This window comes from Tachysurus vachellii, chromosome 7 (genome assembly GCF_030014155.1).
Source record: "Tachysurus vachellii isolate PV-2020 chromosome 7, HZAU_Pvac_v1, whole genome shotgun sequence".
Taxonomy (NCBI): domain Eukaryota; kingdom Metazoa; phylum Chordata; class Actinopteri; order Siluriformes; family Bagridae; genus Tachysurus; species Tachysurus vachellii.
In genome coordinates this window covers 22,388,262-22,414,911 of record NC_083466.1, presented here as the reverse complement: position 1 = coordinate 22,414,911, position 26,650 = coordinate 22,388,262, and the positions used below count along the sequence as shown (strand labels likewise).

The following is a 26,650-nucleotide window of genomic DNA, read 5'->3' as shown; positions in this document are numbered from 1 at the left end:
TCTAAATCTTTTTTCCTCTGCTCTAGGTCTATGAGACAGGATTGTTGATTGTAATAGCATTGCTGACTGATCGGAGATTATTCGTCACGTGATCCATGAGATAAGAAGATGACATGAAAAAATTAGATCAAATAATAAGCGACAGCAGAAATAGAATATTCGTGCGCACATTCGTGCCTCTGTGTGTGCTTGAGTGTGTGTGCGCTCGTGTGTGCGCGCGCGTGTGTGTGTGTGTGCGTGTGTGTCTGCACGAGCATTGGTAAATGAAATGGGGGATGGGGGGGGGAGTGAGGAGGGGTCGCGCCGGTGGTGCGCGCACGCCGTTTTGCGCGCACGGACTCGTCGCCGGAGCAAGCGGCCATCAGCGTGAAAACGGGTTCTTACGTCACGTCACGGCGCCTTGAATAACACGTCGGAGGAATAAAAAAAGACCCACTGTGAGTGTGTCTGTGGAAGACAAACCGGGGCGAACAGACTACATGAAGCATGTTTATCATGGGCAGTCTAATGACAGAGGTGAGTGCGCGCGCGCGCGTGTGTGTGTGTGTGTATGTGTGACATAGGCCAGTGTAAAGCATACAGATCACATGCGTTTGGGTCTGTGTGTGTGTGTGTGTATGTGTGTATGTGTGTGTGTGTATATGTGTGTTACATAGCATATAGGCATTGTATACAGAACAGATGTGGCCGGGACAGTGATGTGCACATCATATTGTACTGTTCTGTGTCCCCTGTTCAGTGTACTAGTGCACACATTGTTCAGTGTACTAGTGCACACATTAATCAGTGTACTAGTGTGTAGACTAGATAAGGAATATTCACGGGTCTCTGCACTGTAACATATTTTATTCACCAGATATAAAAGTGTGCATTTATAGACTATAGTCTACATGTATGAGTGTGTGTATGATGTCCCCTATTGTGGGTTTAAAGTTTCCGAAAAAATACAACAAATGAAACAAAAAAAACCCAAACAAAAACAAACAACTTAAGCAACTCATAAAGAACATCTCTTTTCGAAGTCAAACCGAAACCTGCTTTGAATTAGATTTACATGCTGAAATGATGCGTTGCTCTTGTGACTCCGTCATATGATGATGCAGTCACCTTCTGTTCATTTATACATCTACTTATTTCATTCATTTATAACCTTAACACATGTTTAGCCCTAAAGTCTGTGCTGAGTTTGAACGGAATCGCAAGCCGATTATATCGTTTATATCAAGCATCCTGAGACATCGTGTCATCAGTAGTGTGGCTAAAGCTTAGCGTACTCGTGAGCTAAAGCAGGTGGACCAATCAGCAACAATCTGGCATCCCACTCTTTCTGCTACTCACATATTATCCGTGTCCACTGCGGCCAGTCCGTCACTCAGTGGAGGCTGAGCGGCACCGGATCATCCAGCTGCTTGTGTGTGTGTGTGTGTGTGTGTGTGTGTGTGTGTTTATCAACATGGCTCTCTTCTACCTTCCTGTCTTTTTGATTTTCGCTGTCATTCTTCATTAATGCTTCACTTCTCTCCGGGTTACCTGACACACCACACAGGGGTAACAGGTGAGTACATGCTTGTAATTGTAACGCAGTACAATTATGATACGATACAATTACGATAAATTACAATATATTACGATACAATACAATACATTATGATACATTATGATACATTACAATACATTATGATACATTACGATACACTACAATAAAATACGATACATTATGATACAATGCAATACATTACAATACATTACGATAAAAAGCAATAAATTACGATGCAATATGATACAATACGACACATTCTGATACATTACGATACAATACAATAAAATACGATACATTATGATACAATGCAATACATTACAATACATTACGATAAAAAGCAATAAATTACGATACAATATGATACATTACGATACAATGCAATATATTATGATACAATATGATACATTCCGATACATTCCGATACAATACGATACAATGCAATACATTACGATACATTACAATGCAATACGATACAATATGATGCGATACATTGCAATATTTTAAGATACGGTAAAATATCTACAGTAATGTACGATACATTATGATACAATATGATGCTTACATGATGCGATACACTGCAACATTTTCAGATACAGTAACATATCATATGATACTTTACAATGCTGTACATTACTATGCATTCCAATTCAAGACTTTGCGATACAATATGAGACTTTATGATACAGTATATTACAAAATGTGTATTGGCTATTAAGTTGAAGACTCCACTTAATAGCTTGGAAATGTGCTTCAGAGGTAAAATAATTATTTTAATATAAACTAGATTTGTAAAGTTCGTCGCAACAAACTTTGATGTTGGCTTTGACGAGACAACTATTCGCAAAGGCCGGTGCTTTTTGGAGGCGAGTGGACATAAGGGTCAGTGTTACTTTTGGAGGCAAGTGGACAGAAAGATAGGGTGCCAAAACATTTGGAGGCAAGTGGAGACGAGCATGTGACGTCATCAGAATTCTCCTGAGGAGGTTCCCCTCATTGGGCTGAGTGTTTTGATATGTCACATGCCCATGTTGTGCAAAATTTTTTGATTTTGCATATTTTGGGGGCGGGGCTGTGGCACAACCGGAAGGCAGGTTAGTACACCAATTTAAAATTTTGTTCAGATTATCACCCTAAAGCAGCTGGCCGAGTTTGCTGTAGATAGTTCGAAAGCATGCCAAGTTATAAACCTCCAAAGTTTATAATGGGAGTCTATGGGAAAAAAGGCCACTTTGAGACCCGGTACCGGAAGTATCGGTACTCTGATCGCTTAGAAAAGTAATAGCAACAAACTTCAGACCAGCGTCTACAACATATCCGAATTAAATTTTATATATTTTTGTCTAAGCTTAAATAGGAAAACAGAATGTTGGCTTCTACAAAGCCAACATAAATATTTGTGATCTAGATAAAAGGGAATAATAAGGTACTTTAATTAGATAATTAATTACTAGATAATTACTGTGGTAAATGCGTCACCTTGATTGTTCACTTCCTGTGCAGGACATGCAATGTTTTTTTTAGTTGTCCTGTCTAAATATTTTTGGTAATGCAGTACAACATTTGCCTTTTGTGCAGCGGATGCAAAACCGTGCATTTAAATAGGGCAAGAAAACACGTACAGAGTTAAACAGATTCCTCATGTCAGCTGATCTCAATATTTGAACTGATTTAAGCGAAATTGTTTATGTTTTACCTGCTTGATTTTTTGTTACTATTGCGACTGATCTGAGGACCTCCGGTGGTCAGTGTTGTACAGCCAGGGAGTCTGTGATTGAAATAAATAAATAACTACAGTCGTGGAAATCAAAGCACACAAATACTAAAATGACTGTATTTAGAAAAGATTGGCTTGGCATTTTAATCTGATTCCTATTAAAAATTTCCTCATGTCATCTCAGTGAGTTTTTCCACTCACCCACTGGTATTTAATTTCAATCTCATAGTCAATGTCTACTGTTAAAAGTGCTTGACAAAGAGAACCGAATTAAATCTTTATTGTTCATTTTACTGGAAAGGTCACTTAGCAGTGTTTGTTTGCTTTTTTGTCCGTATCGGCATTGTATGAAGAGAGAGAGAGAGAGAGAGAGAGAGAGAGAGAGAGAAATATTCAAAGTGTTTCTCTAATTGCCCTATAAATAGAATCCACTTTGCCACTGGTTTGTTTTTTGATTTTCAGGTGAAGGTTCAGGTGTAGAAAGGTTTATGAATCACAAACAGCTGGAACCAAATTCCATGTGTGTGTGTCAATACACTTGGCCACATTTTAATAAACAAAAATTCATAACAGACATTTTCATGAAATGAATCCGTTTATAGATATAGTTACAGAATTTATTTACAGAATTTATTTTACCCCTTATTTAAAGGTTTGAGATAAAAACAATGTATAAATATATTACATTAAATTTCATTATAGATTATTTGGTACAGCCTTTGTGATTTATGTGTGTTTACTGTGATGATGATGATGATTCACCTTCAGTAAATAAAGAAATACAGTAGATAAATATATAACTAAGCAAATGTAAATAAAGAAATAAATAAGTCAATGTAATAAAAACTAAGTGAAGAAAATTATCGTTCTTAATATAAGTAGAAGAATTGCTGTGTTTATTTATGTTCCGCGCTATAAATGACTCAGAAACTCACATTCTGCTGCTGTTGATGATCCCAAAGTTTATGCCCAAATCTCTCCTTTACATTCAAAGTAACCTCAGCTGTATACTGACTTGAACCTTCTGCCGTAATCATAAAAGGAGTGAGTACCGGTTGACTTTCTAGTATACAGTTACAGAAGAACAATAATTTGAATTGTGTAATCCTGCTAAAAATCACTGGTTAATCACCTAGAAAATATTGGCTTGGCATTTTAATCTGATTCCTATTAAAAATTTCCTCATGTCATCTCAGTGAGTTTTTCCACTCACCCACTGGTATTTAATTTCAATCTCATAGTCGATGTCTATTGTTAAAAGTGCTTGACAAAGAGAACCGAATTAAATCTTTATTGTTCATTCTACTGGAAATGTCACTTAGCAGCGTTTATTTGCTTTTTTGTCCGTATTGGCATTGTATGAAGTTTGTGATGGTGACCTGTATAAGCAACATATGATCATATGCCTGAGATCATACACATTTTCTCATTAACATGCACTAGCTTGGTTAAACTGAATTGACATGACTTTAACTAGAACACTGACAGAGACAGAGCGACAGTATGTAGTGATACGGACTTGTGAGGGCTGGCAGAGGATCAGAGATGAGTTTTTCTGAGAGAATAATTTCTGTAAGAACTGACAGGAAAGGTCACTTAGCTTTTATCTCTGAACTGACAGTATGGATTCTTTAGCTTTTATCTTTATTAAGGTCAGGCTCATTGTGTGTGCGTGTATATGACACAACAGGCGCCCGAGCACCAGGCTCCATGAATCAGAATCACACAATTATTGACACACAATGAATTTGATTCCCGCTGTTTGTGAACATGTGCAGATTCATTCTTTTTAGATTAGTCTGAGTCTTATATCCTGTCATAATCCTGACATGGAAATTGTTTACTGAACGAGGGAAAACCACCATACAGTAAACCGCAACAGCTGTGGATTCGATGTATGGAGATGAGGAACGGTGGTGCGCATGCATGTGTGTGTTGGCATTTAAAACGGGAACCTGATTAGGCTGGCTTGTGATTAAATATTTACTGCTGGTTTCTCCACAGCCATTGTGTGTGTGATGGGTGATAGGTGGTGAATGAAAAGGAGTGAAAGTCTCATGTTGGTATAAAATGAGACAGTGCAAGTGAAGGACAGTGAAAATGAGCTGCTGTGTTATGTGTGTGTGTGTTTGTGTGTGTGTGTGTGTGTGTGTGTGTGTGTGTGTGTGTGTGTGTGTGTGTGTGTGTGTGTGTGTGTGTGTTAGAGGCCAAATGGCAATTTCCGAGAGATGAGTCAACCAATCAGAGTTGAGAATTTGACAGCTGTGTAATATAAGTTAGATTATCGGCTAACAGACACTCCATTGTTTCTCTGACTAAAAGAAGCAGACACACCGATACAATCGAGAGGCAGAAACTCGGCTTCCACTTATTATGTAGCCGTCTGTGTGAGGTGTCTGTCGCTCTTGTCTTTTCCACTTTCATATCCTGTTACTGTATCACTGTCATGTTTCTGTCTGTCCCTAGCACACTGTTTTAACCGCATCTGTTTAGAGCTCTGTCTGCTCCCTCTGCTGACATTGTGTTGTCTGTACTGAGAGAATAAGTAAAAAGAAAATGACAGTAAACTCTGTCTCCGTCTTGTTAACTTATATATTTATATATATGCACTATTCAGTATTATGTAATGATTCCCTAAACCCTCAGTGCATCACTTTACGGAGCAGAATACAATCTAAAGTAGTCTTTAGTGTTATAGAATTATTAGCTTACATCATCTTTACAAGGTCATTAATGATTGATTCTTTAAAAAAATAAATAAATAAACGAGACAATAAATGATATAATGGTGATTTAATAGACTGAACAGATTTTGGTCGATTTTTTTTGAAGATCATTAATTCAAATTATTTTTTTTTTGTACAGTGCATTTAACAATGGATATTTTTCTCAATGCAGCTTTACAGATCATAAGAAATATAGTACAGACGTTTAATATATAATACAAAATATTAATATAATACTATTAATATTAATATAATATATTAATATAATTAATATATAGTATACCAAATATTAATATAATAAAAAAGTTCAAGATTAATATTAGGCTTATATTTAAATGTGTTTGTATTTATCCCCAATGAACAAGCCTGAGGTGACTGTAATGAGGAAAAACTCCCTTAGAATAAAATATGAATATAGAATGAATAAAATATATAAAATATGAATGTAGAATATGAGCGATCAGGTATGTACATAAAGTATGGGAGTGCAAATAACAATATTGTGCAATATTCTGCTTTTTGTGCAATATACAGCAGCAGTAGTGTGTAATATACAGATGATGTGATGACTGACAGTCCTGATAATGCAGTACTTATGATAAGAAGCAGTAAATATAATTATGGTGAGTTGTTGATCAGGGTGATTGCCTCAGGAAAGAAACTGTTCCTGTGTCTGGCAGTTTTAGTAAGCAAGGTTCTGTAGCGCCTGCCAGAAGGGAGGAGCTGAAAGAGGTTGTGTCCAGGGTGCGAAGGGTCAGTATTGAATTTTCCTGCCCGGTTTCTGGTTATTGTGTCGTACAAGTCCTGGAGAGTGGGCAGGGGGCGCCAATTATTTTTTCTGCTGTTCTAACTGTGCGTTGCAGTCTGTTTCTGTCCTGTTTTGTTGCTGTACCAAACCAGATGGTGATGGATGTGCACAGGACAGATTCTATGACTGCAGTGTAGAACAGCATCAACAGCTCCTGTGAAAGACCGTACTTCCTTAATTGACGTAGAAAGTACATCCTCTGCTGGGCCTTTTTGATGATAGAGTTTATGTTGCACTCCCATTTCAGGTCTTGGGAAATGGTAGTGCCCAGAAACTTGAAGGCCTCCACAGATAACACCGGGCTGTTGGATATTGTGAGTGGGAGTTGTGTTGAGGGGTCTTTCCTAAAGTCCACTATCATTTCCATCCTTTGAGGGTGTTTAGATGGTGTTTAGATGGAAGAGGAAGAAACCTTGAGAGGAACCATAATCAAAAGTGAACCTCATCCTCATATGAGTGACACTGGAGGCAGTGATTATAAATATACAGTCCGACAAATGTGTATTGATGAGGAGGTTGTTGTCCTCAAAGACCACATGTAGTTGGCATCTCCTCATAGAATGCCAGAATCCTAATGAAGCTGGAGCTGGTACATCTCTAAATGTCTCAGGATCCTCACATTTGGCCTAATCTTACTGAAGGTCCATAATCTTCATGACATGGAACACAACTGGAGCCTGTACATCTCTCGGAAATTGCACTGAGATGTTAGTTCCTCGGGTGCTCTTGTTTGCACATTTCCACTCAACTCATTAACTCACTCTTTCATGTATGTTATTATTTCTATGACATACTGCAATTCTACAGCATTCAGCATTTTACTGTAAAAGTTAAATGCAGTTCATTTCTGTATTTCTGTGAATATTCCAGTTTACATTAACACTCATGTTGTAAGAATGTTGACTGTTTATTGCAGAATGGAATATTTGATAACATAATAACACAGTTTAGCTGATTAGAAAATGATCGATCTTCAGATAAATGATAGATAACTGGTTAAAAAACTGGACTGCAAATATATATCATAAAGAAACATTTCTAGTAAGGAAATGTAATTGTATTTTAAAGTGTAGTGCCAAGTTACTTAACCACAAATGTCTATTAGTACAGTGAAACTTTCTGAGAGAAGATATTTATTAAGCACTAGTTAAATATAAGTACAGTATAAACTTGCAATAAATATATAATAAGGATCGTTCTTTACTAAATTTAAAATACGAGGCATTTTTTTTCGTTTAAGAGGAATGACTCCGCTTCGTATCTGATGCATCACAGCATTCCTGTTATTGATTCTTTTCCTAGAGTCATTAGATTCATGGACCAGAGCATTGCGTTTACTTTAGTTATCTACAGTGAGATGCTAAACTTTTGTATACGTCAATTTGATAGCAGCAGAAGTGTCTAATGCTAATTTCTGAAGCTGGAAGCCACATTACAGGATTTGAGGAATCAGGGGATGTGACATTGGGATGAAAGAACATGAAGTACAAAAAAAATTTAAATAAATAAATAAATAAATAAAAAAATCATTAAAGCCACAATTGGGACTACAGAGCAGGGCAGATATGAAGCCGGTGCAGTAATGTGGTTACACAGCTGTTCATTTTGCTCACAGGAACAAATCAGATATCCTGCAAACACTGCCACAGCCTTTTACATTGTTAAGTGATGTCTCAATTGGTGAGCTTTAGATCTCATTCACCATCACCATTAAAACCCTGCGTCTATTTTATATTCTATATGCTCATCGTTTGAATGACTTTTTCTTTAAACTCCTATAATCATTGCACCTTTTAAATGATATTCTTCAGAAGTCCTTATTGACCTCATCTGGACATTCCTGTCTTTCTCCTACCCTTTTAGCTTTGTTTTTTCTTTCCACACCTTCATTAATATTCTGCATGTTCTGCTGCCTCATGCACTGTAAGCTCATCTACTAGTTTTCAGGTCAGCACTTTAGACATGCTGTGTGTGTGTGTGTGTGTGTGTGTGTGTGTGTGTGTGTGTGTGTGTGTGTGTGTGTGTGTGCGCTTCTCGTGCTGAGTTTTCAGTTTAGAACTTTCCACTTGTCCTGTATATTCTATAGGTGATGGTACAGTAATAGTTCATAGGAAGCTCTGTGTAGTCTGTGTGGCATTAATCGTTAAATTATAGACTTCATTTAACTAGTATTCAATTCTATATCACACTTTTAACAGTGGAAATTGTGTCAAAGCAGATTTATGGAAATAATAAAACTCAGAATAAAAAGTTTCAAATTAAATTTATATTCTATTTATCCCTAATGAATGTTACTACACCGGACCAAATCATTTCACACACTCGATTTGTTTTTCTGCTGTCTGTCTGGTGTAATATTAACTCTTTTTGTGTTTCCTACAGGTATCATTCATTAAACACTTAAATGAGAAATAGAATGAAATCAAAAATATACATTAAAATGAAAAGTAAAAAAAACCCCTGTTATCACTTATATTATAGTAACAATCAATAACTACATGGATTACTAGACCCCGCATCTCTTTCTCTCTCTTTTTCTTCATAAACCCAACTTGTCATTTTCCTCAGAATCCCTAACCCATGAAAACCTCTCCTGTAAAATTTGGTGTGTTAAAATGATCCTTTTTTTAATGAAGGCACATTTTATTATACAGATTTCATTTTAAATGCTTGAACATATTTCTAGATTAAAACGTGTTCGCATTAAAAGAGAATTTATGATTGAATCGCGGAAAATAAATGAATAACTGAATAAAGTTTACATGTCTGTATTACTACATCTAAAAATAAACATAGTCTTTTGTTCCTGTAGAATAATAGCTGTGATGCAGAAGCCTGTGAGACGTGTGAGTGTGTGGTGTTGTATTCTGGATGCATCTTTATAATCTGTTTGGAATGTAGAAATATGACCCGCATTTCACGCTACAAAGAACCATAAAATAGCTTCACAGTTCATGGTAAAACTGTGACTTTACTCCATACAGGTAGTTTTCCCATGAACCTTTGCACTGCTGCCGTTTCATGACGAAAAACAAGCCTCTCTCAGGGGCAATGAACACAAAACGACGCACAAAAAAAAAATCTTCCAACAAAGACTTTCCCTGTCAGAGCGAGCCGTGTTACGTTTCCATCCGTCGAGTTGCCGTCCCCACGTTTCAACTCCGACCTCAGTGTTAGAACAAACCCAAATTAGCTTCTGTTGTGGCATCAATAAGATTTCATTTCAAAGCATCAAAGCCATTTCATCTTCTCAGTGAGGTTCAGGACAAATACAGTAAGGCACTGCGTCTCATCTCAGCTTGTTCCAGTACATATTTGTCATCGAGTTCAAGGATTAAAATGACATAAATGACGTGCCATTCCTCACACTCCTCTGATTTGAGAATCTGAGAATTTCCCAAGCTCAATCAGATGACTGTTACAGACAGAGCAACTCATTTTCCCTGGTTTATGCTGACTGTGGCATGAAGAACCTTTCACCCAGGTTGTGACTGTACGTGGTCCCATTTGCATGTTGTAACACCAAAGTGTTGCTGATTTGGTTGGGCATGTGTCCAGTTTTCTGTTCATCTAGGCAGAAATCAATCTACCTGCACTGATGTGGGTTAAGCAGAGCAGTCTGAGAATTTAAATCAGTTTTGGTTAAACATTTAGCATTACATTACATTACAGCTTTACTGCTTTCCTACACCAGAAGTACAAAACAGAAACCATTCAGCCAGCCTCATGTAAATCCTGTTCTGTTTCATTCATCCTTCTTCTTATTGTGTTTTAAAGGCAATGTCATTTTAATGGGCTTTATTTGAGTCCTGAGGCAGTAGGATGCTGGATCATAGCTCTGGGTTAGCAAACTAAGTGAAATTATATCACACATTTTTTTCCTGCTACTCAGCAAGACTTTTAACAACAACAACAACAACAATAATAATCATTTTCTTCTTGTGATTAATTTAGTATACCTATTTTAAAGTAACAATGTTACAGCAACAATAGCGCTGTAACTACATCAATGGACAGATTACACACATCTCTCTCTCTCTCTCTCTCTCTCTCTCTCTCTCTCTCTCTCTCTCTTTTTTCTCACAAATTGTCATTATTTTACTAAGAAAACAGAAGGTATAAATATCTTTGTCATGCAGAGTTTGCTGCCACTTTAGCTCCCTCCTCCGGCTTTCTAATACTGCAAATTATAATACTGTCATTGCCCATTTTAATATTGTCATTGTGTTGTCTTTTAACCTTTTTCTTTGTTGTGTACAACTTTTGATGCTGATGCTAGCTGGAATATCCAGTTGTACTTAAGTTTCTTGTTGATGAGGTCTTGCTTTATATTTCTAAATAATCCTCATTTTCCACAATGCTTTGGGGTTTATACACCTGAAATAACGTGGATCCCTGAGTACTGAACATTAATGGACAAAACTATGGGCATTCATATTGGGTTGTTCTTCCTTTGCAGCTATAAGAGCTTTCCAGAAACCAGTCACACCCATTTCTCGGTCAAAACCCACTCATAACTCATAATGCTGGGATCTTGTACATCTAATTACAAGCTTAGCCCTTTTCCGCTGTATATTCAGCTCATAGCCCAACATCCTGGTCCTGAAGCAGGAGCTCCTTGGTTGTGCATGAATGATGTACTTTGGTACCTGATGACTCCATCTGCTTCACCAGTTTTTTTTAAACAACTTTTCTTCATCCCTGGGAGTTAATTTGTGTCTTTATCCTTAACACTGAAATGGTTGTGTGATCCTAAGTTTTTTTTTTGCCTCAAGTCCCTGAACCCACTGCAATGATAATACTTGGCGGGCTCTAGGCGATTTGGAGTGTGCCATCAGGGCATGTACTGTCCTCCAGGGGATTAACCATGGAGGGCAGAGAGGGATTTAAATGCAAAAAAAGTATCCACATTTGTACACACTGAGCACGATGATCATCCAAATCATAAGAATATAGTAAAAGTGATGCTATAGGTCTGATTTTAAAAATCTCTCTCAAGCAAACTGAGACCATTTAACTGACCAGGATGCTCTAAAAAAATCTGTCAAATCCATACAACGTAACATCTGCACAATGTCTGCAAATGTCAGAGTCGAGGTATCGTTCTCTTATTGTTGCTCCTCAGGCCTCTTATTAATTAACATCAGCAGCTAGCGTGAGTAACCATTAACATGATGAGCAGAGCAACTCATTCCTGCTCACGTTAGTGGAATTGTACTGTACTGAATGCTAAAGTCAGGATTGTGAAATGAACCACACACACACACACACACACACACACACACACACACACACACACACACTATCTGGCAGATATTCGGTTTCATTTTATATACATACATATATACATACATTCATTTATTACTAAATAAAAATGAATACGCCTAAATGTATGGAAAGCTTGGGTTATTATTTGTACGTGTTCGTACATGTACGACCTTCATACAAAAGCGTTGCAGACAGTATAGACACACAAAACACAAGCCTTGTTTCTTTTCAGTACAGCTTTGTGGTAAACAGAGGTCTTTTCCCTCTGCACTACTACATTAAAGGACTACACTAAAGCCCTCATAAAAAGGGCCTGTACCTAACGATCCATGCTCTGTAGTTAATCTGAGGTGTTGTGGTTAGAAAGCTCCGTTCTGTGATATTGAATGGGTAAATGAACAGGGAGAAATCATGCCCAGCTGAAAGCAAGCTCTCTTTAATATTGTGGCTTCTGTTTTTAACAGGTTTGTTAAACTACTGCTGAGTTGGTCTAGATTCAGTGTCAGACACTCAGTAACTCAAGCACTATTGACTGTTGAGGAAATCAATGGAGACCTTCTCAGCGCTCTTTTCCTGACACTGTGTTTCACATATACACAATGAAATCATGGCTCTCAATCCGTACAGCGTCATCATCACTGAAAGCCGGTGTGCTGTATAAATTCCTGTAACTTTTGAGTATTCTGTGCCCTGATCTCCAACTATTTGTTCAACAACAAAGAAATTAATCGTTTCAACTGCTTGAGATAAGATCAGAGATTAATGAAGGAAGAAAAAACTTCTCCCAGATAAAGCAAACTTTCCACTGGGTCTTACTTTGAGTCTGAATGAATGTGTGAGTCAACAAAATAAGGAAAATTGTTGGTTGGTTTATTTACCCCATGGATCGGTTCTTGGGAGCACTAAGTTTGGCAAGCTGTTAATTCTGTGATATCCTTAATGTACAATTAAAACGAATAAAAATGAAGTGAAAAACCTCTTCAAAGTTTTAGAGAGAAATCTGAAATGATAACAGTGTTTTGTTTTTTAATGTATATATCTACTGTATTTGACTTTCGATCAGCAGAAACATACAGAGAACATAATACAACAAGCTTTATTGGCATGACTGTATACAGTATGTGTGCACACAATCCTGTGCTTGCAATTTCAGCAATTTAGAATATAGTATTAGTTTTCTGCAGGCATTAATTAATAAACATTATTTATAACATCCATTGTATAGAAACACGGAGGTGAGAGAATAGAAATCAAGATCTTAAGGAAATAAATTAAAAAATTGTCTCTCTCTCTAATTCTGTCTAGCAGACATCTAGATATAAGAGATTTAGAAGATACCTGATGGTACCTGATGACGCACAAGGGGAATTTCCTGCTTTATTAAACAGCAGAGCTTTTGGAAAACATTGAACAGCATTGTTAGTATCAGCATGTTTTTATCATGGCGTATCTGAGATAGCATCCACTGCAGGATGTTCTGATTTATACAGTATGTACTGTACACAGGTTAGATCTACTACACTGTTTATGACAGACATGCCTGACAGGTTTGTTAACAGCCAGTTATGTGATTATTATCTGTGCATCCTTACCCACAACAATCAGAAAATGTGAAAATTTCTCAAGAGACAGAAAGAAAACAGAAACTGCTCAAGATGTTTTTAAGAAACACTAAAACGCTCTGCACCGCAGAGAGGCCATACCTCCGTCTTTTGTTTTGAAAACAAAGAATATATTTGAATTATTATTATATTAAATAACCACCTGCACTGTTTAACAAAATAATTAGTAGCTAGTATGATTACCTTTATTAATATTATTTATTAACTTTATACATTTTAAAGTTTGCATCATTAATTGAGGCTAAAAGTATTTTTTCTTGCTGTCTTTCTCCTGTCTGTCTTTGTTGTCTGTAAAACCCAGACCACTTTCTGGTTCTCTCTCAGGAATACATCATGTGCCTCGGAGTGATTCTCAAATTTCCCTCCTTTCTGCTGTTCTATCTCTGTGGATCGTTAGAAACCCAATCAGCCTGTTTAATTAAAAGGGGAATGTGGGGGTGTTTCTTGTGTTTTCCAGCATTGAGGCAGTCTCCATTGGGCTCACTCTTTAATCCCTTTCTTATGAGCTTTAGCTCGATACTTGATCCAGCAGTGTCCCAGTGGACTGGAAGCCCAGTGCTCGGCACGCTGGGTAAAGCTCGCGTTACAACAAGAAAAAAATGGATGGTCTTTGTCTCCTGTCTGTCCCAAACCTTCAGCCCCACTTATCTGGCCTGGCTGTTGGGTTCACATGAATGTGTATTTGTCTATTATATTATATTATATTATATTATATTATATTATATTATATTATATTATATTAATTATATTATATTATATTATATTATATTATATTATATTATATTATATTATATTATATTATATTATTATACATTATGAGACCTCTTTTCCGTATTAGGTACATCTTTTTATTCAAGTCAAAAACGTGATTTTCTGAATGAGTTACATGTAAAATACTAAATCAAATCATTAAGCTTTTCTTGCGGCACCCAATATTGCATTACCCTTTAAGTTAGAGGTTGATGCTAGTGCTGTTTGTGAAGGAGTCGTTCTCCTTCAGGAGGATGAACACGGCATTAATCATCCGGTGTGTTATTTCTCCCGTAAGTTCAACAAACATCAATCTAATTATTCCACCATAGAAAAGGAGGCTTTGGCATTACTACTTGCGTTACAATATTTTGCAGTTTACATTGGTTCATCATCTCTGACTGTCACTGTGTTCACGGATCATAACCCATTAGTCTTTCTCTCTCGCATGTATAATCAGAATCAGCGTCTAATACGCTGGTCATTGGTCATTCAAAATTACAACCTGGAAATTTAGCACAAGTCGGGTGCAGAGAATTTTGTTTGCTGATGCACTCTTCAGAGTCCAGTGTTAATATCTAGTCATATTTGTTACTGTAAACCAAATTGTAAGGTTAGGGGTGTTACGTGCTATGTTTGTGGGTTCGCTGTTTTGTTTGTTCTTTCTCTCTCTCTCTCTCTCTCTCTCTCTCTCTCTCTCTTTGCTCCACTATCTTTTCAGATCCATACCATTGGCCATCTCCTGTCAATCTTCATTATCCTGTGTGATGTCACCCGTCGATCCACCAATCAACCAGAATCAGGATTAGAATCAGAAACAGAGACAGAAACAGGAGAAAGAAGACGTGTGCTAATTTGTTAGAGGGCTATTGTTGTTCATTCGATTTTAGTATGTCAGACTGTTCATGCATCCCAATTTGTTAGTCACTTTTTGTATGTGACTTGTGTTACATGCCAAGGCACGTATTTTTGCAGCTGTATTGTAATTGCTTGTGTTACAGTGGATTGGCTGCGCGAATGCAATGCAGTTTACCCAATACCGGTCGGTGCAGGGCGGAGATGCAGCGTACGGACACCGCCCCCGGAAGAAGACCGCGACTATAAAAACGTGAACGTCATGTCTATTCATTGTTGGGTTGTTGGTTGGCGAGTTGTTGGCGAGTGCTTGGCGAGTGCTTGGCGAGTGCTTGGCGAGAGACTTCTGTTGCAGCAGTACAAAACATTTGTATATAATTGTGTATATATTATTGTAAATATAATTACCACTTTGTACAGTAAAGACAAACTCACTACAAGCACTGTGTGTGGTCGGAAATTCATAGAAATTATCACTCTGTACCGGTTAGTCTGGTCCGTCCATTCACATCCACATTGGTCATCACTAGTTGCTGACTCTGAGAACTCCCTAGACATAACTCGGGGTCGTAACAAGTGGGGGCTCATCCGGGATCTCTAATAGGTTCCTGTATAGCGGTGATTATTGTGTGTAGTGAGTGGAAGGGCTCATTGGGTCTTCTTCTTATAGACACTTTGGTTGTGTTTGAGCTACAAGCCTTCCTAAGTGCTCCCTCTCTAGAGAGGGTGAATGAGTGTAGAAAGGATGATTTGTTGGAGATTGCGGCTCACTTTGAAATGTCGCTGTCCAGACAATTATTAAAAAAGGAAATTAAAAAGCTTGTGGTGGAAAAACTTTTGGAGTTACATGTTTTAAGTCTGCCAGCTGACCCTGGAGCGGTTGTAAACGTGAGCACTCCTATTGACACCGAAAAAGAGGAGGCTGAATTGCCCCTTCCTAAAATCAAGGCGACTCTACCTAGGTTTGAAGCATTCTCTCCCCAAACTTCTGGGTCTTTAGACAATGCCCGTATGAAAGTGCGCATACGCCGTTTGGAACTGGACAAGGAGGAGCGAGTGGAGCAGAGACAGGCTGAGCGTGAGTTAAAAATCACGATCTGACGGATGGAGCTAGAACTGGAGAGGGAACTTCGGTTACGGGAGTTAGATATGAGGGTGAAGGAGTTCACTCTTCAGTCTACTACCCAGCCGAGTCAGCTTCCACTCCCTGTTCCTAAGCCTGAGTCTCCGGCTCCGACTCCAGTTATACCCAGTCCAGGAGATGCGGTGGTATCAGGCACTTCTTTTGAAATTACGAAGCATATTGCGCTAGTCCCGCCTTTTAGAGAAACGGAAATTGACACCTACTTCGGTGTGTTTGAGAGAATTGCTAATTCTCTAAAGTGGCCAAAGGAGTTGTGGACATTATTACTACAATGTAAGCTGGTAGGAAAAGCCCAGGAGGTTTGTTCATCATTGTCTGTACCTGATAGCATGCATTACGACACAGTGAAAACTGCAATCCTTCGTGCTTATGAGCTTGTCCCTGAAGCTTATCGTCAGAAGTTTCGTACTTTTAGAAAGGGACAGATACAAACATATGTGGAATTTGCAAGGGAGAAGTCTCTCCTTTTTGACAAATGGACTGCAGCCAGTAAAGTTACTAATCAGGAGTCATTAAGGGAATTAATGCTGTTGGAGGACTTTAAAAATTGTCTACCAGAGCGAGTTTCTGTTTTGAATGAGTGTAAGGTTACCACTCTTTCTCAAGCTGCTGTGTTAGCTGATGAGTTTGTTCTAACACATAAGACGTTGTTCTTATCTAGGCCTAAGCAACAAATTCCAGCGGAACAGAACTCCAAAGCGGCACAACAGAGACAAGTAAGTCCACCTGGTTATAGCAGAACAAGATCAATCGCTGGTGAGTGTTTTTATTGTCACAAACTTGGCCATGTGGCTGCTAATTGTTTTGCCTTAAAACGAAAGCAGGAAAGACCGGAAAAGAGTACTGGTCGTGAGGAGCGACAACCAAAAAGTGTGGGTTTTGTAAAAACAATTTCACAGAAGTCCGTGGTGAATGCTGATGAGTGTTACAAACCTTTTCTTTCTAAAGGTAGTGTTGGTGTTTCAGAAGGTGAGGAAAAGGAAATTGTCATTTTACGTGACACAGGAGCTGCTCAGTCGTTTATGCGTGAAGGAGTACTTCCGTTGACTGAACAAACGTTTACTGGATCCCATGCTCTTTGTCAAGGTTTGGAGATGGGGTATGTTCGTGTTCCCATACATTACATAACTTTGAAATCTCATGTGGTGACTGGGTTAGTTAAGGTTGGAGTTCGGCCAGTCTTACCAGTTGCTGGAGTAGATTTTATTTTAGGTAATGACTTAGCGGGAGGGAAAGTGGTTCCAGTAATAGAAGTAACAGAGGTGTGTGCGGACTGCCAATCTGATGAATTTGCAGAGAAGCTTCCTGAGGTTTTTTCCTCATGTGTTATCATGCGTTCACAAGCAAAGTATTCTGGTGATGTGTTGGATCTTTCTGACTCTTTCTTAGTACAGGAAGTGTGTGAGGAATTGATTAAACCAGAGGTTAAAACCCAGCTGCTCACAAGCCCGTTATCTAGTAAAAATGTTACTAGAAATGAATTAATTTCTGCTCAACATTGTGATGAAAGTTTATGCTGTTTCTTTAACTCTGTACTTGACTCGAATGAAATGAGCCAGAAACAAGTAGCTTTCTTTCTTGAAGATGGTTTGTTAATGCGTAAGTGGACATCTAGAATAAATGAGGTGAAAGATGCTGTTTTTCAAATTGTAGTCCCGGTAAAGTATCGACACTTGGTCCTGAGTGTAGCTCATGATAATCCTTGGGCTGGGCACTTAGGGGTCACAAAAACTTACAGGCGAGTGCTACAACATTTTTTTTGGCCACGACTACGTCAAGATGTTGTTAAATATTGTTCGTCATGTGAGACCTGTCAGAAGGTAGGAAAGCCAAATCAGGTAATCCCTCCGGCACCCCTGCATCCTATTCCAGTGATGGGGGAACCTTTTGAAAAGGTGTTGGTTGACTGTGTAGGGCCGTTGCCCAAAACAAAGGCAGGATATCAGTTTTTACTTACTGTTATGTGCACTGCTACACGTTTTCCAGAAGCTATCCCTTTGCGCCGTATTACTGCACAGATAGTAGTGAGAGCCCTTACAAAATTTTTTACTGTGTTTGGTCTACCTAGGATTGTCCAAACGGACAAGGGATCTAATTTTACGTCTAATTTGTTCTCACAAGTCATGAAGCTGCTAGGTGTGCAACACCAAATGTCAAGTCCATATCACCCTGAGTCACAGGGAGCATTAGAACGGTTTCATCAGTCTTTGAAATCCATGTTAAGGAAATTTTGTATGGACAGTGGGAAAGACTGGGACGAAGGAGTTCCATTGGTTTTGTTTGCTGCACGAGAAACAGTGCAGTAGTCTTTGGGGTTCAGTCCAGCAGAGCTAGTGTTTGGACATTCTGTTAGAGGCCCATTGAAGGTATTAAAAGAGACTTTTATGTCTAACAAACAACCGCAACAGAAAAATGTTTTGGATTACACGAGTACTTTTCGTGAGCGTTGGCACAAAGCATGTGAATTGGCGAAGAAAATGCTAGGCGAATCTCAAGCCAAGATGAAGCGTCACTTTGACCGCAAAGCAATACATCGGGAGTTTAAAGTGGGTGACAAGGTACTTGTTCTTCTACCTGTTCTTGGATCTGCTCTTTCTTCCAAGTTTTTAGGTCCATATCTAATCAGGGAGAAGTTAAGTGAGACTGTCATTGAGACTCCAGACCGGAAACGAAAAAGTCGGGTGTGTCACATAAATATGTTGAAGCTATTTGTAGATCGTGAAGTGTCTGTGGATAGCGTTCCAGAACTCGCACTAGGGGAAAAGAAAGCGACAGTAGCAATAGTGTCTGTTGTTGAGTCTTCAGACTCTAACGGGCCCGGATTAATCGATCGTCCACCCAGTTAGGTGCGAGGCTGATAAATTCCCAGCTTTTAGAAACTCTTCAATCGGATACTCTTTCGTTGGTTGCTCATTTACCTGACCCTCAGCGTAAAGATATCGTAGCTTTAATTAAGGAATTTCCCTCGATATTTGGTGATGTACCCACACAGACGTCTGTCTTACAGCATGACATTAAAGTAACAAAGGATGTTCCGTTAAAGCAGCATCCCTATCGAGTGAATGTGGCAAAACGTGAAATCATGCGTAAAGAGGTGGAATACTTGGTGAAAAATGGGTTGGCAATTCCTAGTTGTAGTCCGTGGAGCTCACCTTGTGTGTTGGTGCCAAAACCAGATGGCACTTTTAGACTTTGTACTGATTACAGAAAACTCAATGCTGTAACCGTCACTGACTCATTTCCGTTACCACGAATTGATGATTGCATTGATACTGTAGGTAAAGCCACTTTTGTCACAAAATTATATCTTCTTAAGGGATATTGGCAAGTTCCACTGACTCCGAGAGCTTCAGAACTATCTGCTTTCGTCACTCCAGATGCGTTTTTACAATATACAGTAATGCCGTTTGGGCTGAAAAATTCACCTGCTACTTTTCAGAGACTGGTTAACCTTGTACTTGCTGATATATCAAATTGTGTTGCCTATTTGGATGATTTGGTCATACACGCCTGTGATTGGACTGGTCATATGGAATCCCTTCGTGCTGTCTTCACTAGACTAACAGAAGCTGGGTTAACGGTAAACTTGGCAAAATGTGAGTTTGCACAAGCCACTGTGGTTTATCTTGGGATGAGGGTTGGCCAAGGACATGTTTCTCCATTGGAGGCTAAAGTTAAGGCCATTCTTGACTTTCCAGTTCCCACAACCCGACGGGAATTACGTAGATTTTTAGGAATGGTTGGTTATTACAGAGGGTTTTGTAAAAACCTTTCTTCGGTTGTTGAGCCTTTAACGTCCTTACTAAGTCCCACTACTACATTCAGATGGTCTCCTCATTTGTCAAATTGCTTTTAAAAATGTGAAAGCCTTGTTGTGTTCTGCTCCTGTTCTAGTTGCCCCTGATTTTGCCAGACCTTTTAAACTGGAGGTTGATGCAAGTGGTGTGGGAATCGGAGCAGTGTTGTTACAGGAGGATGCGAAGGAAGTAAACCGTCCGGTTTGCTACTTTTCTCGAAAGTTAAACAAACACCAAGTAAAGTATTCCACGATTGAGCGAGAAGCTTTAGCTTTACTGTTGGCCCTACAGCACTTTGAGGTATATGTTGGCTCAAGTGTCTTGCCTGTAGTGGTATATACTGATCATAATCCGCTTGTATTTTTGTCCCGAATGTATAACCACAATCAACGGCTCATGAGATGGTTTCTTGTAATTCAAGAATACAACCTAGAAATGAAGCATAAAAAGGTATTGAAAATAAAATTGCTGATGCTCTTTCTAGTTTAAAAAGAAAAAAAATCAACTACTGTGTTTTGAGGATTTTTTTTTTTGTGTAGGGGCGTGTTACGTGCCAAGGCACGTATTTTTGCAGCTGTATTGTAATTGCTTGTGTTACAGCGGATTGGCTGCGCGAATGCAATGCAGTTTACCCAATACCGGTCGGTGCAGGGCAGAGATGCAGCGTACGGACACCGCCCCCGGAAGAAGACCGCGACCATAAAAACGTGAACGTCATGTCTATTCATTGTTGGGTTGTTGGTTGGCGAGTTGTTGGCGAGTGGTTGGATAGTTGTTGGAAAGTTGTTTGAGAATTATATGCTGTGAGATTTGCTGTTGCGATTTATGTTTGTTGTATATAATACTGTTCTACGTACGGGGCTGGAAGAGGTAAGAAGGAGCGCGCTCATACATTGTACACCACGTAGTATACATCCGTGTCTAGAGACTTCAGGTAAGGGGCGGTGCCTCCCCCTGTATTCTAGTTAGTGAGGGAAGTATAGCGTAGTTAGGATTTTGGTTTCACTTTTGTTTGTAGATGAGCGTGACTAATATAAAACAGTGCTAGGTAAGCGGGTTTTGACTTTCTGTTTGTTTCTTTTCTTTGGCGCCGCTGATTTTCCAGTCCCGGCTGTTGCAGCAGTACAAAACATTTGTATATAATTGTGTATATATTATTGTAAATATAATTACCACTTTGTACAATAAAGACAAACTCACTACAAGCACTGTGTCCGCATACGTCATTACTGTGGTCGGAAATTCATAGAAATTATCACTCTGTACTGGTTAGTCTGGTCCGTCCATTCACATCCACATTGGTCATCACTAGTTGCTGACTCTGAGAACTCCCTAGACATAACTCGGGGTCGTAACAACTTGCGGGTCACTCGTTCTGCATCTGTATTGGTGATACATTACCAGACATCACTACCATGGATAAATTTAGCTAGCTAGAATAACACAAGCTAAAAACATTGCCTTACTAACTGGATCTAAATATATCTGAGTTACTTGGCTTTACTTTCAAGTAAGGAAGTAATTTACATTATATTTACAGTACTATTAGACACCTTTAACCAGAGTGACTTGCATTTATCTCATTTATACAATTGAGCACTTGAGGTTTAAGGACCTTGCTCAGCTGAGTTGTGATAATGTCTGATGACACAAAAATGAATCCCAAATGTGGTCCTTGCCAAGGCCCATTTTCTTTATTCTCAACAATACAGATAATAGTGTAGTATTTTTCATACTGTATACTTGTAATATACTAACCATGGTGGAAAACTGTCAGTCAGTCAGCAATGACATTAACTAAGTGTGCAGTAAACACAGTCTAAGGTAAAAACTTAGACTAGCTGTGCCTTTACATTGCATTGAGTATAAAAATAACTCAATAATGGTAATTAAACTAATTTACCTTGATATTTGGGTTTGATCACCAGGAAACAGGATGTTGTGTGTTGTGTTAAAGCATTATTTAAGATGGTTGAAGTAAATGGGAAAGGAAATAAGATAGGGGTAATATGGTGTCCGCTAACGCCATGTGATGCTAGTGAGAGTAAGGAGAATACAGACCTGCTTGGATCCTATCCCAGAATTCATTTGTGCTGAACTGGCCCTGTCAGTTGACATAGACTACCATCCAACTCTAGATGCTAATTTGAATTTGTCTGTCTCTCTCTCTCTCCCTCTCAGTAACAGATGATGTCTCAGAAGAAGATTTTCCTGATTCTGGTGGCATTTAGTACTGTCAGTTTGCTGTTGCATCAGGGAGGCCACCTGAGTTGGTAAGACCATATAAACCAAATGTTTTCCAGATGTCAATGGTCTTTTATTCTACTTAAAACCAAAGCTACTGTGCTTTTCCTGACCCTACAGGACCATGGAAGTGTTACGACTGACCTACTCATCCATCAACTCTCAAACTGTCAAACACTCCAACATAGTCTTCCTCAAGACGCACAAAACAGCCAGCAGCACTGTGCAGAACATCTTCTTCCGCTTTGCTGAGCGCAACAACCTCACAGTGGCGCTGCCGGTCACACCATGTGACCACCAGTTCTGCTACCCGCGCATCTTCAGCAAACATTTTGTCCACCCTTACACCATGCCTCCGAACATTGTAACTAGCCACATGCGCTTTAGCCACTCTGAGTTGAAACGCATTATGCCCAATAACACCTTCTACATTACCATCTTGCGTGAACCTGGTGCCATGTTTGAGTCCCTGTTCAGCTACTACAATCAGTACTGTGATAGTTTCAAGCGGGTCCCCAATGGATCTCTGGAAGCTTTTCTGGAAAAGCCTTGGGCTTACTATCATCCTGAGGAGAAAGATTCAATGTATGCTAGGAATACACTGACCTTCGACTTGGGTGGAGATAAGGATAAACCGTACAAAGAAGTGCCGACGTATGCGAAGCGATTTGCTGCAGAAGTGGAGAATGTGTTCTCATTGGTCATGATTGCAGAACATTTTGATGAATCCCTAATCTTGATGCGACATCTGTTGTCATGGGATCTAGAGGATGTGCTCTACATCAAGCAAAACATGCGCATGCCTTTGTCTAGAAGCAACCTTTCTGAAGCACAACTGAACAAAATCCGGGAATGGAACTCCATCGATGCTGTGCTGTATGACCACTTTAACGTCTCACTTTGGAGGCAGCTGAAAGAACTGGGCCTAGCTTGTGTTGCTAGGGAAGTAAAGCTGCTTCGTCATGCCCAAGAAGAGATGGTGCGTGGCTGCTATGGTGGCAGACTGCCTCCACTCCGCTCAGCTGCGGAGATTACCAACAAAGATCTGCGGCCCTGGCAGCCCAGCTCCAAAGTGACTATTGTTGGCTACGACTTACCCGAGTCTGGCATGTCACAGGACAAGTGCCTGAAAATGATCATGCCGGAAGTGCAATATACAAAGCGACTGCTACACACGCAGATGCTGCATTACAGGAACAAGTACTTTTTAAATACAATCAAGCATAATACGAAGAATCCCTCTAGCCAGCAACAACACCCCTCCCGATCCATTTTAGTTCGTTCAACCACACTTAGGAAGAGTCCCAGAGCATCTGTATAGTTCTTCCACTAAAAACCTCAACTTTTGATCACACAGAAAGCCCTGTCATTTTCCTCTTTCATCTTGACCCAGACTGCAGGGAAATATCTGTGAAGAACAGTGAAAGTCCAAGATTATGCCAGCCATCTAAATCTCCCTCCTCAGGACCTGTTTACCTGTGCCATTTCTGTGTAGGGCTTAAAAAAATCCTCTAATGAGGACTTTGCTAGCTGGATCTGTGAAGCTATGAAGACCAGAGTATGTGTATGTGTGATGTGTTTTGTTAGCTATAGGACTAAAAATATGGCACTCTCTCATGTAAACATACACAGACATGCACAGACATGCATAGTACTTGCACACACATATGGTACGAACTTACAAACATCATAGTGGTATTTGAAAACAAAGATTCTGTACCATTACAGGGACATTTAGCAAATTTAGCAGATAACAGTCTAAGTTAGAGGTTTCTCAACCACCTTTCCTGCTAAGCTACACCCTAGAAAACACAGTGATACCTCGAGATACGAGTTTAATTTGTTCCGTGACCTTGCTCGTATCTCAATTTGCTCGTATCTCAAAGCAATTTTCCCCATTGAATTAATTGAAATCGCATTAATCCGTTCCAGCTCGCAAAATTCCACTCCAGTAGTTTTGTTTGTGTTTTGAATATGAAAAATGTACAGTACCTGTATTTATAAATGACAAATATTGTATAAAAACATACAGTAATAAAAGAGAATGTTAAAAGAATTGGCCTGCCAGAACTAACGCAATGCTTGATTTCTCTTAACTTAACTGAACTTAATTGCTACAATTTCTGTTTTCTTTACATTCATTTTGCTTAATTTTCTTTATCGCTTTTCTCTTCACTTGTTTTTGCCTTTTTTGTCACTCTTTCCTCGCTAACATCTGCCGGTCGTTTTAATAAAAACCTGTCCAGTCGGCATATCGGATGCAGTGTAGTCGCACAAGTTAAAATTTTTTCGGCCGCCGTTTGACGTGTGCAGTGGGAAGGCGATGCAGTGTTGGGATCTTTGTTTCGGCGGCGGCGGCTCGGATGCTCGTATCTCAAAAATTTGCTCGTATCTCAAGGCAAAAATATGGTCGAATCACAGCTCGTATCTCAAAAAATTTGTATGTCAAAGCACTCGTATCTCGAGGTATTACTGTAGTGTGCTATCCAGGCTGTAATGCCTAAATGCTTGTGCTAGAAGTGCTGCATAATGAACTGGCAGGCAATATGGCTAACTTTCTTTGCCAACTATGTCTTGTGTCTTGTCTTTAGTTAGATGTTATGGTCCATGTCTTTTGTCTTTTTTTTTCTCCAGAGTACAGAATCTGGGGCATCACAGGGCCTGTGTTTGCCCTGAATACATTATATAATTAGATACAATAAAAGGAGAAAAGCATTAAGACTTGAATTCACTGACTACCTTTTAGAAAGGGCAGTCAAATAACAGACGGTGTATGTAAACTCATTTGTTTAAACCATGACAGCTTCTTGAGGCACACAAGCCTCGTATAGGGTCAATAGAATGTAGGTTTGCACACAAGCCTCGTATAGGGTCAATAGAATGTAGGTTTGCACTCCTTTTACTCATTGCAGGAGCAGGCTGATCAGCTTGGAGCAGAGCAGACGATGGAATTAATGAGGGACAGGGGAAAAAAGTTCACTAGACTCACTAGTTTCGGGAAGCAATTTGCAGTAACACGGTGACCTTGAAACTTTCCTTGTGACAAGTAGTACAGCATAATAGGCACTGTGCTTACACACTGCTGTAAGACTACATACAGCTGCTGGCAGTCTCAGCATTAAAGCGGTTTCATAGGAAACGTACAGGATGTCATTATTAATTTATATTTAATACTGAATCTGTTTAATTCGTTTAATATTTTGTTCTAATCTTGCTATGTGATTTGTGCGTGCATACATGCGTGAGTGTGTAATTTTGTATTGCAACAATTTTAAATTAATCCGTTTTCCTTCACACTACTTGTGACAAGTCATCTGTTATTATTATTATTATTATTATTATTATTATTATTATTATTATTATTATTATTATTATTATTATATTCCTAGCAGTAGCTGTGAGCCAAGCTGCTGCTGTATCATTCATTAGACTTGATTCCTTCTTATTATGCTACAAATCAGCGTTACACTTACATCAGCCTTTAAATTAGTTTGTATTTTCTGTTGACTTACTCTAATAGTACAGATTAAAACTTCTAATAGCTAATAGACACCACTCCTACACCTTTAATTAATCCATGTGCAAATGAGACACCTCCTAAATGCTGACAAATGTGACAAATGCTACTTTTCTCATATTACAATTCAAGTTAAAATTTTCCACACATACTGTATGTATAGACATTAAAAAATTAAGAGCAAGAGTCATAAACCAATCCGAGTGAGAACTTGCAAAAAAAAAAAATACTATACATTTACACAACACACTAAAATATCCACTTTAGGTAAATTAATGTATCGAGTAATTAAGTAAGTATTAATGATTAGGCAATAATTCTGTCTCTCTCTCTTCACACTAGGTGTGACAGGTTATACAAACACCTGATTATCTCTTGTACACTAAAATTCACATTTCACCCCTTGTTCTCACATTCAGAACTGTAAGTTCTATAAGAACTTTAAAGGGTTCTCTATACTGTACTACTGTGCATCCTATCAGAGGGACATTAAAAAAGTGACACGAGTGTGTTGTGTGTAAGCTTTTATCAGAGAAACCTGGAGTTGTTTATTTTAATTCTACATGTTCATTTTGACCAGGAGCTTTAAACAAGATGCTTCTGACAATCAGATTTATTGATTATGTGTTGATATGTAAAGAAAATAAAACCAAGATCACTGAAAA

At 38.8% G+C, this 26,650-nt stretch overlaps 1 protein-coding gene across 4 annotated transcripts; it reads left to right on the top strand.

Annotated features, from left to right (window-relative positions):
- The first annotated feature begins 312 nt into the window (after positions 1-312).
- Positions 313-26,650, top strand: LOC132848911 (galactose-3-O-sulfotransferase 3-like). 4 transcript variants are annotated; one of them, XM_060874992.1, is made up of 3 exons: positions 313-516; positions 22,406-22,497; positions 22,589-26,650. In XM_060874992.1, exons 2-3 carry the CDS (start codon positions 22,412-22,414, stop codon positions 23,787-23,789), a joined length of 1,287 nt encoding a protein of 428 aa, XP_060730975.1. In that variant the 5' UTR covers positions 313-516; positions 22,406-22,411; the 3' UTR covers positions 23,790-26,650. The 4 variants fall into 4 exon arrangements, with proteins under 4 accessions (XP_060730975.1, XP_060730978.1, XP_060730976.1 ...); XM_060874995.1 differs by lacking the exon at positions 313-516 and adding an exon at positions 1,385-1,555 and having other exon boundaries at positions 22,412-22,497; XM_060874993.1 differs by lacking the exon at positions 313-516 and adding an exon at positions 1,385-1,555.